This window comes from Eptatretus burgeri, chromosome 13 (genome assembly GCF_056783735.1).
Source record: "Eptatretus burgeri isolate ZD-2024b chromosome 13, Ebu_testis_v1, whole genome shotgun sequence".
NCBI lineage: Eukaryota > Metazoa > Chordata > Myxini > Myxiniformes > Myxinidae > Eptatretus > Eptatretus burgeri.
The window spans coordinates 45,166,312-45,181,117 of NC_140973.1; the positions used below are offsets into that span (position 1 = coordinate 45,166,312).

Consider the following 14,806-nt stretch of genomic DNA (forward strand, 5'->3'; position numbering starts at 1 on the left):
TGCTCCAGGTGAGGCTCGAACTCACAACCTCGGCATGGCTCAAGCACTGCTTATAAGTACCGCGCGCTAACCGATTGCGCCACTGGAGCTGTCGCTTCTGTACTCTGAGGAAAGCCTATATATAACGATCGGCAGCACGAAATAAAAACAGTCATATCGATTTATCAATATTGTATTTACATATCGCTCTGAAGTGATTATTTTGCGGCAGGAGGTTTATGGTTGAACGTTTGCAGCAAAACGTTTTCATTTTTCTCCTCGTTCCCATTTTCATTCACCACTTCATTTTTTTCAAATTTCATTCAGCTCTTCCTTCCCTTTTTCAATCACCTCTCGTTCATTCCTTTCTTCCTTCCTATTTTAATTCACCTCCTCGTTCCTATTTTCATTCAGATTCGTTATTATTTCATTCACTGCTTCGTTCCTATTTTCCAGCGAGCTCTGCTCAATGACGCACGGAGATGATGCAGCACCGCCATCTTACCAGGCGCAAAGACCCGCTGCTGGAGACGACCACGCGACGACGAAATCCTGTCCCGTGTCGTCAATACTCCGTACCCTCGGTGTCCAACGGGATATTGATGCTCGCCAAATTTGTGGCGTTCAGATCACCATATTCGCCACATGATCTATACTAATAAAAGGGTGTGTGTGTGTGTGCGTGCGTGTGTGTGAGACCACTGTTTCTCGACAACCCCTGGTCCAATCGAATTGAAACTTGCCAGGGATATTGCTGGGGACCTGAGTATGAGCCTTTTAAAGGTTTGATATTAATCGGACAAGTGGTTCCCAGGTTATGGCCATTAAGTTACCAAACCAGTGACAGGACACGTTGCTGCGTCGGCGTGGCTGTTGGGGAAGAGATCCTCAGCCATGTTCCCCATTACGGGTTACAACGTACGGACTTCCGGATAGTGATGACTTACTGTATTCTAATAATTTCTCGATTTCTTATGCGCATTTATAGTGTTACAGAAATGGCCCTTATTGGACTACTAAATGTAGGATTAGCTCAGATCCCCCATTAAATGCATGTATAGCTCGGTTATTTGGTAAAAGGGACATTATATGTGTGTCGGGAGGTGTAAGAGACTGTTTTTATGTTCGTACTGTGGTGGTGAAACGAGAGATCACTCTTCTTCCTCTCCTCTACGGATGATAGGCCCCGCCCAGTCGGCTGAGGGGGTGTGGCCTGGAGAGAGGGTGTGGCTGGAGGGAGGAAGTGATGCGAAGGGGAGGAGCTTTGGTTGGTTTCGCCAAGAGAGGCGTGCTCGTGGAACGAAAGGAGAAACCGAGAGAGAAAAGGATTTCATTTTGGACGAGCGTCGGGTTCTCGAGGCGTGCTCAGATTAATATGAGTCGCTTTGAAGCGAGAAACAAAGGCTTCGTTAAAAGAGCTGTGTGTGGAGAACAGTCGCTCTCGAAAGAGTGCTCGTGTTTTCGAAGCGAGTGAACGTGGGAGAGGCTGCCTGCACATCGAGCGGCGATCGACTCTTGTGGGGAGGTGATCGACAGATTCGGCCTGCGTCTGGCCGTGGAGCCTCCGTCCGTACTCACCTCACGGCTCGACACGTTGTCAATCCATCTGCGGAGCTCGTCCCCTCGACTTGGGCCTTGTCTGGAGAACAGGCCAAGCCTGGATTTGTATGCTGGACCGTGACAGAGATCGGCTGAGGCCTATCGTCGACCTTACGCGGGGTCAGAGCGTGCGGAGACCGCGCGCGTGAAGTCTGCGACAAACAGACAAGCGCCATTTTTGCTATGCGGCATGGTTCAAGCTGGGAGTTCGAATCCGTGGACATCTGCTGGTTATGAGCGACATTCGTGCTTTTTGATACTGTCCTCTCGTCCATGAAACCTCACCAAGTACTCTGTCTTGTCTTGCATGCATGCTGTTTGTCTTTGTCTGCACGTGTTGTATAAGGCATATTTCGGTAGCGATCCCCTCTAAACCTGTAGACCGTGGTTCCCTCGTTAAGAACGGGTTGAGGATTGTTAATAGAATCATTGTCGTGAATTTTGCTTGTGTTGTGATCCCCGATGTTCCCCAATAAATCTGGTTAATTCGTATGAAGTTGCCGCTATGGATTAATTTGTGTCACGTCGAGGAACGATCTGTTCGATTGGCATATAACACCAAAAATGGTTACAGACTGGCAGAAAACGCTCGGCATCTGACACAACCAGTCTGTAACCGGGGTTCTATTTCCCCAACTGGTAAGGTACAAGGATTACGTTGGTATTGCGATTGAAGGCACGTGACCCGAGGCCTGTGCTGAGCCGCCGGCATTATAAACCCTGGAGACGGCGGTGGTGAGGGTGGCGCCTCGGACTGGGTGAGAATCCCGCCACCCCGGATCCGCAACAATAGATAAACACAATGCCCCAATCCAGTCGTCATTTACGAGAGCGAAGGAACGGCCTGTGTGGTTGTTTGAAAGTTGTTTTTTTGCACGTATGGCCATGCATGTACGGGCACGCACTAGTATGTCCAATTCGGACATATGTGACATTCCAGGTGGCTCTGGGAGGTGTATGATTAATATGACGGTTCGGTGATTGGCAATTGCGTGCCAAGGGAGCCATTTCTTTTCGATCGTTTCATTAGAGTGCTTGCTTGAATGCTTAAGCCTCTTAGCCAGCGCTCTCCAAGCTGCTTGGTTGTTCGTTTCGGGAAAAAGTCCACGTGCTTTCAAACTCACATCGATTAGGATGTGTGTTTCCGCCTTTAATGGTTCCTGCGGTGCCGTACGGTGGGTTCCTCATCCACTGAAAACGTGCAATTATATTTTTATAGGACATTGCTTTGTTTAACCTTTTTTGTGCAATCTCCTTTTATAATCCACCCCTCACTTCGATATCTAGTAAAAAAAAAAAAAGGTCCATCCTACCAGCTGTTCACCATGTTTGTTTTAGCTGTGAAGAAATGGAGTCTAGATTTTGGGTTATTTTTGTTTGATACATTTTTGAATTGCATTTCACTAATTACCCACTTTAAGTCCTCTTTCAAGGAACGCTGTTTCAAGGTAAATCTTTGTGTTTGTCGTTTTGATTTACTTGATGCGTGTGTACATTTGTATGTGTGTGTTTATATATAAACTGTATTACCACAATGGCATTTGGCACCGGTGTGTGTTTGTTATTAGTTATTGGTCGTTAGTTGTTGTCTCCATATAGGGATTCCAGAAAGTGGAGTGGAGTCCTCCCAGGGTGGGTCAAAGTATCCATCTATGTTTTGGTAAGGGGTCACGATTCATGGACCAAGCTGTGAAGTTTTCTGTTCTCAAAGTTTTGCGCCGAGGGTTCTCTTCAGGATCATCGCTGAGCCCCGGACGGCTTCCAACTGTTATGTAGTTGGTTTGTAATATTATTCTCAGGGATGGTTTTTAATATCTCTGTGAGGTTCTTTGTCATCATTCTTGAAGTTCCAACTATCACTGGTACAACTTTGGCATTCTTCAGCTTCCAGGATCTTTTCATTCTTGTGGTCTTTGTTGAATCCAAAATCACTGATATAGCAATGTCTTCTCTCTTTGTTTTTGTACTTAAGTATGATGTCTGGTCGCAATGCTTTGTTTTCGATGTTCACGCTCGATGGGATCATTTGATCGTACATCAGCGGTCCTGTTGCGAATCTGGAAGCCATGAGCACACAACATACAGGTCCTTTCGATCAGTTATATTGTTAAGTACGGGTTGCCAGTTAGGGTCCCGTCCCTGGTCTAATGGGTAATTAAATGTTCACGCGCTGTGGAGTTATTTTAATAGTGAGGTTTTCTTTTCATTTATTTTTACACCACCAACATCAACGCCGACGACACCGCGTCACCCTAACCTTTACCTCACTCTGGCCGAAGTCATGGTGGGCGGAGTTCAAGGAGGAGCCGCGCGACAGCCCTCGACCAATCAGCGTGCAACGAGTGAGGTGACCGTCGCCCGGCCAATCAGATCGCGCGACAGGAGGAAAGGGCTCCGCGTGATGTCACCACTCCCCCGGGCCAATCAAGGAGCTTGCTGCCCGTTTTGGCCAATGAGAGAGACAAAGAGCGATTTGCGCGCCAAAACAGGCCAGTGAGAGAGGGAGGGTCATGAGGAGGTATAATTATGAAGGGGGGGTATAATTATAGGCGCGGTCTGCGCATTCGGGGGGTTCTGAGAGTTCTGGCAAGGAAGTGAACATCTGCGCGCAAGCGTCTGCGCACAGAGTGGTCAGGGCAACGGAGGGTCTTCTCCTGCCAGCTTTCGCCCTGCTGATTTCGTTCGCCTGGAGCCCGGTCGTGAGGGCATCTGGATCATTCTTGGGGTCCAGTTCTGCCCCGAGGACCTGGTCCTTAAAGACCGCACGAGGCGGACAGGTCCGAGGCAGGCCTCAATAAAGCCATTTTGGTCTGATTATTTGGGTGTGTGCGTATGTGTGTTTGTGGCGCCAGTCAGATAAGTGCCGTGCTGTATATACGTGCATTTCTATATTCGGTTTAACTCTGCTCTTGTGTGTTTCCCTCGTTCCCCAATTATTATTGTAAATAAACATCCCCATTTGTGAAATGTATCCGCTCGTTCGTGTCCTTTCCTCCATTGGCTTAGCGTGCTGCGTGTTGGGAAATTAGCCAGGCTGTTGTAACGGGATATCTGTGACTGACGGATCTCGGCGATCAAACCGCTCGGGTCGCACGCGGTTTGAGTACGTTAAGCGGCTCGTTCCGTACGAGCATCGTCGAGGGTGAATTTCCTCAGTCGTTTGGACCACGTGGGTATTTAGGTAAATGGAAATTGGCAATCGACCCTACCCCACGTGGTCTAGACATTGGCGAACTTCGGTCCGATAAGGGACCCGTACTTTTTCGGAGTTTTCCGAAAAGGTACGATCTAAATTCCGGGTGATCGGTCGAGCCAACTCTACTGCTCCATCAAGCGGTCGCGCTCACAGCCGACACCCGGCCCCGCAACAGTACTTCCATATTTTCAGTCCATGCTTGTGGTTTATTTTCCCACAAATTTTCTGGAACTGGGATATCAATGTTTTTGCAGTTGTGCCAGTGCAAACTCATTAACATTACAAACTCTGTTGTCATTGTGTGTGCAGCTATTCTAACATGAGATGAAAATTTTTATTTGTGTTCGGTCATTAAGCATGACATGTCACTCTCTTTGCTCACGCCACTTCCACCCATCACCTATCTCTTTTTTTTTCCTCCTCCCCCCCCACCCCCCTCCACTCCGTCTGCCCCCTCCTTACTCCCCTCTCCAAATAAAATGCAACACTCTCCTCCCACACCTCTCTCATCCCTCCCTACCGCAGTGTGTAGCAACGTTTTATGTGTTGCTCTCCCCACCTCTACCCACCAAATAATATAATGATACCCTTTGTCTTATGTGATGCAGAAACCATATCTCAGACACGTATGGACCAGATTTTATTTGTACTTTGTACAAAGACACATGATGGTATACATATGCACATCATTTTGTTTCACAATGGGATCAGATGACTGACTGGCAGTCATTTTAGTTGTAAAATAACAAAACCAGTCTCAAACACTTCCTTAACCATTTGTCGGACATACATTTACTCATCTTGTTCATAGTTGGCACACAGATAATGAACGATAGCTTACATAAGCACGTCATTTTTTTTCTACATCAGATCAAAGATGGCCGACTGGCGGTCATTTTGTTACTTAATGTGTCCCCAACCATTTCTCAGACATGCAGAGTCTGATTTTGTTCAAACTTGGCACAAGCACAGTAGATGATGGCACACACGTGCACCTCACTTTATTTTGTGATCCGATTAAAGATGGCTGACTGGTAGACTGGCAGCCATTTTAGTTGTACATAAATATGGGCTCACCCTTTAACTCCATGCAGCAAAATTACTAAAACAACGGGGGCTATGACATTTTATGTCTTTTTTTACTTGTTCACTTTCAAAACTTGTTTTCATAACCGCTTGACACAAAACTTTCATCATAGCAGCACCTTCCCATGGACAATTTAAAAAAAAATAAAAAAAAATCAAAGTTACATTATGATATTCATAATTGCCAAGCCCTGCCTACAAGTTTTCCTTTCAATGTAAAACGAACAAAGCGACTGTTAAAAGGATCATCAAATATCGAAAGGTTGGAGCCATTAGGCATCACTTGGCCTTGTGAAGATCATCACTATTTTTCTCTTAAATGACTTGACCAACGACCATAAAACCTATGTCATTGTGAAGGTCTTTGTCTGAGGACTTCTGGGAACGTTGCGAGTTTGTGAAAGAAAACATCCATCATTTACTTTTAACGATACGTAATATATGCTTCAGGAAGATCATTGGTTTCAGGTCATTTATTGGCACAATTGGGCTGCTCATAGCTCGCGGGTTGGTGAGTTTGACAGGAGATCGTGATGAGCCATGACTTGTAGGAGCTGTTTTGAGAGCAGTTTCTGTGAAGTCAGTGATAGCATGATAGGGGAGGGGAAAGCTTTAAGTAGTCCACTATTTCAATGAGATAATGAAGAAATATATAATGAACGATGTGGGAATGCCCGTTTGCTTTTATGAGCGAGGGGAGAGTGAGGAAGGGAGGACAGATTTGGGGTTTGTGAGGGTGGGGCAGGAGGTGGTTGAGGACTTGATCACATTTTACATTGTGTGGATGTTCCACAGGTCCCTGCTAGTCCATTGTATTGTTACATGCATGGATTTAATGACAGGATAGCTTATAGAGATGTGCACAACTGCCTTTGAGCTGTTTATTCTGGGTTTGAAATTCCAAACCAGCTATAAACTGTCACCCTGGTGCTTTAAATACAGGGCGCAGCATCATTGTGTACACCGTCCATCAGATGGAGATTAAGCCGGAGGACCTGTTTGCCGGCAATGGCTGTTATTGGACAAATATCCTATGAACAGCAAGAGTTATAACCAACAGTCAACAATCCAATTTCCTGTCACTTTCAGTTGAATGTCAGGCCTTGCCAACTGGTTCGTGAAAGACATTGGCCCAAATCGTCCCCCCGCTAACCCCACAAGGTGGGAATACTTAGGATCATTAAATGACTGTAGTAGTCGTAATAGTAGTTTACTACATGTAGAGAGATCTCTTGCATTTAAGGGCTCGTTCTTGAAATGTCACTTCACCTTTCCCACGTTGGTTATCACACCACTCTCAATGTTTGGTTGAGAAAATTTGTCCTCGTTTGTGATGAATCATCTTAAAATGTGAGTATGATATCCAAAAGGACAAGAAAGTGTAAAAGTGGATGTCTATACCCCAGTTGTTTCATAACTGGCCCTTGTGTGATATTAAACAAACCTTTAAAAAAAAAATCATAATACGATAAACATGACACTTTTCACAAAATAAAGAGACAGAAGGCCGAGACAAGAGAGTTCCATTGGAACGATATTTAATTTTGATTAAAATGTCACTCATGGAGCATAACAAAAACCACAGCTTGTACAGGCTGAATTGATCCAAGTTTTTTTCCTTTTAAGAACAAACAATACCTGGCAAAACTCATGCGTCGGCTTGTAGTAGTCCATTTATCGAGTCCAGGAACAAATTGCAACTTCTATTTTTACATGAAAACCATGACAAAGAACATCAGCTGCAAATTGTGTACAAGTTGATATTCCCAGGCACAAGAGAACACTCAGAAGCATCAGATAAAATTATTTGAAGAAGCAAACGGCATCTCACCAACATTGTACAAAAAAATAAATAAATAACCCCAATCAATTAACATGAATAATTTCTGAGGTCACACCACCAACAATTTGAATGTATACTCCTAATACACAGGTGCCAACAAAATGAAGGAGGGGGGCAGGGAGTCACTCATATGCCATAGTTCCACTCTACATGATCAAACTTGGTTATCTCCTCAATATCTATCATTTGCTTTGACATGATTACCCTCAACAAATGAGCAGCGTTATTCAGATTGTGCATTTGGTCCTCCGACTTTGACATGTACAATCATATCGGATTCGGAATATCAGACATACAATCTGAATTACAGTGGTAGAAATTGGAGAACTAGGTGCCTACCCTACTAAGCTAGTCATACCATTGTTAGAACAACGATGCAACTAAACCACAGGAATGGAAAAGCAGGATTTGAGACATGCTGTCACACAGGAAGGGCAGAAGCATGCTACACTCGGTGACTCCAGGCTCAAAATGCAAGTACAATAGCACTCGCAGCGGTCAAACGAGTCTCATCGCCTTTCCAAATAAATAAATAAATAGCCAAGTTTTAACGCAGCTGGACCAAACGATGCAGTTACCTTGGGCTTGTGGACATTGATCGCATCCCGCAAAGTTTCCAACATGACTTGTGCACAACTAAATCCACCCTCTAGGAACGATAACTTTCCTACCAAGAGGTTTCTTCAGTTAGCAATACAATTGCAGCAAATATATGTGCATGGAAATGTCAGACGTTTGATGAAGATAGGCTGATCGGGCAAACATAGACAGCAACCAAACATCACATGTTTACATTCTGCATTATAATGTCCAAAAATGCAGGAAGAAAATTATTTTCAAAAAATAAACCAAAACATGCTTTCCACACATGTATAATTAAATAAGTAATTAAACATCTTCATATTTGAAGAGCTAGATATTTAAAAAAAAAAAAAAAATATTCACATGTTTGCGTTGAATCAAGTATTTTGTTTCTCCAAACACCCATCATCATCATCATCAGCAATGTAACATTAGTCTTGACAGAGTTGGTGATGCCAAAGCAGTCTCTTGGCAAGGGTTAGCTGTGAGTCGTTTGCCATTACCTTCTCAGAGATCAGTCACGGCAGGAATTTGTAGTTTGTTCAGGGTGCCGGTGATAACTCACCTACTCGTCACAAAAGACTGTGGGATCTTCAACGTCTATGAACAACCAGTGCTGGCAGACGCATCCTGCGGCTTAATGTCCATCCGAAGGATAAGGCACACATCGATGCCTCGCCCAGCATACAAAACACCAGGGTGACAGTTTATAGCTGTGTCGATATTCAAACCCAGACTAGACATCTCAGAGGTGAGTACATGTACCGCAAGGCCATCCTGTCAACCTCTTCTAAACAGCAATTGTGATATCAACATTACCATCAAATCAAATCGATGGATACTTTTTACCAAATCAAAACAAAATGTCAGTCGTCATAATAGTTTAACTTTGTCAACTTTTCCATGGCAGTTTAAATGTACTTTTTTTGTATTCACTATGAAATTTGTGGGAAAACCGTGGGCCATTCATTCAACAGAAAAATCTGTTCAAATTTGGCCAAATGCTGGCAGGACATCATTGAGGCTGAAACGGCATGGGATCTCAGAAGAGGAGAAACATTCCTCACATTCCGAGTACTTAACTCTGTACACTGAAATCAGCAATACCTTTCAGTTCCTGAGAAATGGGCTTTTACAGAATTTCTTTCACTTTGCTCTTCCCTCATAAATGGAGTCATGAGGTTTCATACACTTTGCGTTCCAAAATCAATTACTGGGGAATAAACACCGACCGGTTCAAAGTTCAATACATAAAGGTGACATGAACTTGGCCAACTGCACAAATTCAAATTGGGGTGAATCAAATTAACATAAAAAGATTACAATAGCCATGCCTGGAGAATACAAAACATTGACGGATAATTAATAAGCTAACCATGCCGTATCCCCAGTGACTCTCCCTTAGAACAAAGTGCCATCAAATATCGTTAGCGCTCTTCAAACAGCTTGGTGCACTACCACATCACAACGCAACTGCAAGCACCATGGACCACGATGCTGAATGTATCAGGATCGAAAATCTCCACGGTTGCATTTTTTTGGCAACACTAAAAAACACAATTGGTGCGGAACAACCACGGTCAATTACAATGCAAAGCTGATAAAAACAAATAAATAAATAAAACACGAACAACTCGGAATAAGTGCACGAAGCAGCTTTCAATCAACGACAATTTCATCAACGGCAAATCAATCTCGCCTGTCCGTCTGTCCACCAGATGACAGCAAATCTACGTGTTATAGAAGTGGGGGGGGGGGGTGCAGGCACAATGGGCCAAATGGTCTCCTCCAGTGTCAAATTTCCTTGTGTGTTAGGCAGTAAAATAAATTTTAAAAAGGCAAGAGATGGGGGACAGATAGACAAGATTGAGTGTAGGGAAGTGGGGAGAGAGGAGTGGGGGAAGAGAGGAGGGTGGAGGAGGGAGTCACAACTCCACCATTTTAGGTATGCAAGATTGAGATGGTCCTTCAAATCACGTTTATGCAATCTTGCTTCGTGCAAAAATAAAACAACATCAAAACTAATAAATTACTACAAGTTTCCTAAATGGTGCAGGATTCCAACTTCAAGTGGTATCCCAAAAATATACATTAAAAAATAAGAACAACAAAAAAAAACTGACAACAGCACCAACACATGCTTGCACAGATACAACGGTTAGGGGTCAAGGGTGGAACACACGTAGTGGTACAAATTATAGCATGCTCCTCTGCTGGTTCAGTTTATACGTTTAAATCTCAGAACAAAATGATACAATTCAAGGTCCCACTATAATCTCCAGTCTCTCCTTGTGGGTGTCTGATCATTCACACATCTTCAATCTTCAGATGCGAAGCACACATTCATAATATTAAAAAAAAAGAAAAGAAAATCCATAAATTAATAAATAGACAACACCAATGGTTACGTTCATCCGTTGAAAGGTTGCCAGAGAGCCAGCCACATACTCCATAGACGGTGGAAGAAATGGCAAGGAGAAAATGGATTTGCTCAAAAAGTGAGAATTGCGCACGAATCAGACTTCCCACATTGTGGTGTCATATATATAATTATAATGGGGATAAAGTGAGCTTTGAAACAAATACTGTAATGACAGGCAATGTCATATCTCCTGCTCTTTCTGTTAAAAACTTGAGGTGGCTTTGGGTGGCATCAAGCCATTTTGGACAAATATATCCACACTGATCTTCATCCTGGACCCTGGGCCTATTTTGAATAGCCTTGCCAACGAGGCCTTGGTTCCGAATGCTGTCTCTCCACCAAAAGGGTGGACCAAGATGCAGCGCTCATCATAACCTAAACGTGCAATACTAGAAGTAAACCTCACATCCAAAAATATGCTCCTCAGCATGGGGAAAAAACAAACACTAAACATGTTGACACAATATTATCACTAACCCAGAAGCACACAGCCCATGGATGCAAGGTAACATAAACAACTGGAGAACATGACAAACATGAAGTTCCAAACTATACCCTCCCCTAGTTTCCCTGGAGGCACCCGAGGATGCAATTTTTCTCTGTGTGAGCAACGCATGCCCGCTATCCCCGTGTCCAGGAAGTGAATGCCCGCAAAAATGAGGCGGAAATGCAACAAAGGTTATGAAATGTGCACAGGTTCAACCAATAAATTAAACGAAGAAGCAAATACAAATTAAACAGCAATGCAGTCTTTGATTAGATACAAGACTCTCCACTAGTCATCGAACTGTCTAATAAAAGGGTCTTCCCACCAGACCCGCCAGTGGGCAATATGCAGGTCTCTCTTGCATATACCTTCCTTCATTTTTGGTCCTTTCTTTGAGAGTGGCTCTTTCTGCTCTTCCATGAGCCTTGACACATAAGCATTTAAAAAGAGCTATCGGGTGACAAATGAGCTTGCAAAATGAAGAGGTCTTCATAGTTAAGGTCGACATCGCACTGTTCCAGCCAGATGCACAAAACACAAACAGATGTAGCGTGGGGGTGGGAAAAGAAAAAGGATGACAACACAAGGTGATGTGGACAAAATAAAAATGCTGTGAAAGAGAAAACAAGTAGAAACAAATGAGTAATAAATAAGCTAATAAGGTACAAAAAATATTGACACAGAAAGACAGAGATCCAGTAAAAGTAAAAACACACAAGGACGCAAGGAATCAGACTCAAGCTGCTTTGATGTGATGGCAGCCAACTTGCTCTCCAAATTCATCGAAGCGCAGACGAAGTGTGTTCCGGATGACCATGGTCTCCACAAGAAAGCAGCCGCAAAACCAAGGCAGTGCATACTCCAGGGTCACAAGACCCATGAAGTTGTAATGGAACGCCGAATAGTCCCATGGACAAGCGTTGAATTGTCGTAAAACCAAGCCCGTCAAGAATTCCCAGCAGTACGTCCAGAGCGTGTAAATGATGCACCGCGAGAGGATGTTGCAGCGACCGCGGAGAGACAGGTACATCTTTTCCTGCACCAGGATTGAGGTGCCATAGATGAATAAAGCCCACACACTGGTAACTCCTGGGAATTTCCAATTTTTGCTCACGACAAACTCCCAAGCCGCCGTGAACATGACCTCGCAAAAATATCCGTGGATGGCGTAAATGTACCAGCGGGAGCGGAGGGTGAGTGGCTCAATGGCTTCCATAGATGGCACTCGTCCACTGCCCCAGAACATCTGACATACACGTGCACAACAATAGGTAATCAACAACTGTAACCTTCACACGGCTATGGCACCTCCAAGTTTCCTGCATAACAGGAATTGCTGAATGACATTATAATCATTGCCTAATCAAGAAACAACACCAATAATGGTGGTTCCTTGAAAAATAATATAGACAAACTGGAAGGGCACTCTTCCATATCGTAACATTTCCAGATAGGCCTCCACCCAAATTATTACATCATTATAATACTTGTACCAAGTTTGATTCAAATCCCTGAACCCAGATTCAAAATATTAAATTCTGGCTGCCAAACCATGTGTCTGATCAGGTTGAAATTTAAAACATATATTCCCCATCACTACTACATCATAATTGTGAAGTTTCACATCAATTGCTGAAGCGTTTCAAGAGAAATAATTTTTTTAAAGATTTTAGTTGAATCCAATATGGCTGCCAAACCATGACCTATTAATTATTCGTGAACACTGGTATCCCCAAGACTTGGGGAACATGTGGGTGAAGTTTTCTCTCAGTCTGTCAAGCTGTTCTGCGGGAGGTATTTAAAGGTTTATTCTTCGAAAAATCATAGATGCCAAACAATGTGACCTAAGACATCATAGGTGGGGAACTTTTTGTTCCTCAGGGATAGGCGATCATACCTGTAAAGTTTCACCTCGATCTGTTCAGCCGTTTGAGAAGATTTTTGAAGGCTTTTATGTTAACAAAAAAAAAATATATATATATATATATATATCTGAACCATATAACAGATGACATCATCAATTTATTTCCCCCCATACAACTTAGCCCTCGATGACACTCAAAAATTTTCGTACTGATCGAATAAAGCATTCGACGTATGCAAAAATGACGTCATAACGAAGCCAACGATGACATAAAAAAAATCACAATTATTTCCCATGTGCCAAGTTTCGATTTTTTCCCGTGTCGTGGATTGAGATGCAGAGTTCCAAAGTTTTTCCTTTTTTCCAACATGGCTGCCACACCACATGAACAATGACATCATAATTATCATTAAAACATTCCACATGAGTATTTGCACCTATGGTGAAAGTTCTGTGTCAATTGAATAAGCAGTTGAAGAGAAAACAGAAAATTAGCATGGACGGACAACCCGAAAAAATAATGCCTCCGGCGACTTAGTCAGCGGAGGCATAAAAACATATTGCTGCTGCACACACTCCCCCTTTGGGTTGCATATGAAGATCTCTCCGATTGGTCGATCCAATTTAAAGCAAATTATATCTTCAGCACACATCACATCTGTCTCGCCTGGATTCTGTGCATTCTAACACATTCAGCATAATTGCAATTTCCCATGATGAGGTCGAAGAACAAGGCCTGTTACTCTCACATACATCACAGACAGGTCGGTTGCCCCTCTGTTTTTACCGCCTCTCTAGTCTCGCTTTCTCTGCTCTTTCAGCCCTCGGACCTGTCTAGGGCTTAAGCGGGAGATGCGCCACCACATCATGTCACCCCGACCCCATCCCCACCTCCAATCCTTTCTACCAACATCAATCCTATCTAAGCCAACACTAACGTGCTGGTTATTGTGTTCCCCACCCCCTCCTCTCTCTCTCTTTTTCATATTCATTCATTGTCTTGCTTAATGTCCAATTTTGCCCTTATGTCAGTTGTTGCCCTTTTCCCCTTCATCATGTTGCTCTTCCATGATGTTGTACAGAGGGAGGAGGGGGGGGGCATTTAATATCTTATCTAATCAATGCTACATCATGTTACCACTCATTCAAACTAAAAGTGGTCCAGCTTCAGCATCATTCCACACTTATTTAGATATTTGTGGGGAGAACATGGAGGGAGGGGTGTGTGGATTTTTTGGTAACTGTATTTTTGGAAAATCACTTTATAATTGTTGCATTTGCAAGCAAATGTCTATTATGCATATCAAATTAAACCAGTTACCACAGTGCCAATTTATGCAGGTACAGCTTCCATGCAGCCTGTCAAACCCATAGGCGAGCATAGTGCAGCTGGGAAAACACAGGCTGATTAACCCTTACTTTCTCACAGGGCTCTATAGAATGCCCTTGCTGTTAGAAGTGACAGATATTTATCCATGCAGTTAGAAACTAAGCACGAGCACTGGGGAATTTGGGAATAAAAATAAATTAACAATAAAAATAAAGAATAGGCAGGGAAAAAAAAAAAGACATCCGAGCTGCTGTGTAATTTGCTGATGACGTGACAATTAAGAAGGTGTAGGCGAGGGAATGGTTTGAGATGGTGACACGTGTGGCAGGACACATTTGCTGCACCACACCTCTTCACCAAGAGGCCCATCAGGCGGTACCTCCTGTCAAAAAACAGAGGCATTAATCAGGCTCAACAT

At 43.4% G+C, this 14,806-nt stretch overlaps 1 protein-coding gene and 1 non-coding gene across 5 annotated transcripts in view; both read right to left on the reverse strand.

Annotated features, from left to right (window-relative positions):
- TRNAI-UAU (transfer RNA isoleucine (anticodon UAU)) lies at positions 1 to 89 on the reverse strand. The gene is given in 2 exon segments: positions 1 to 36; positions 52 to 89. It is a non-coding gene; the product is annotated as a tRNA-Ile (tRNA).
- A 7,284-nt stretch (positions 90 to 7,373) lies between these two features.
- The window catches only part of TMEM229B (transmembrane protein 229B), a 40,565-nt gene continuing 33,132 nt past the window's right edge, over positions 7,374 to 14,806 (reverse strand). For 3 of the 4 annotated variants that reach the window (XM_085852270.1, XM_085852268.1, XM_085852267.1), the window contains one exon: positions 7,374 to 12,440. In XM_085852270.1, the coding sequence (XP_085708396.1) occupies positions 11,931 to 12,440 (510 nt within the window). In that variant the 3' untranslated portion in view covers positions 7,374 to 11,930. Of the gene's footprint in view, positions 14,771 to 14,806 lie in introns of all 4 variants that reach the window. The other variant, XM_085852269.1, reaches the window with a different exon arrangement.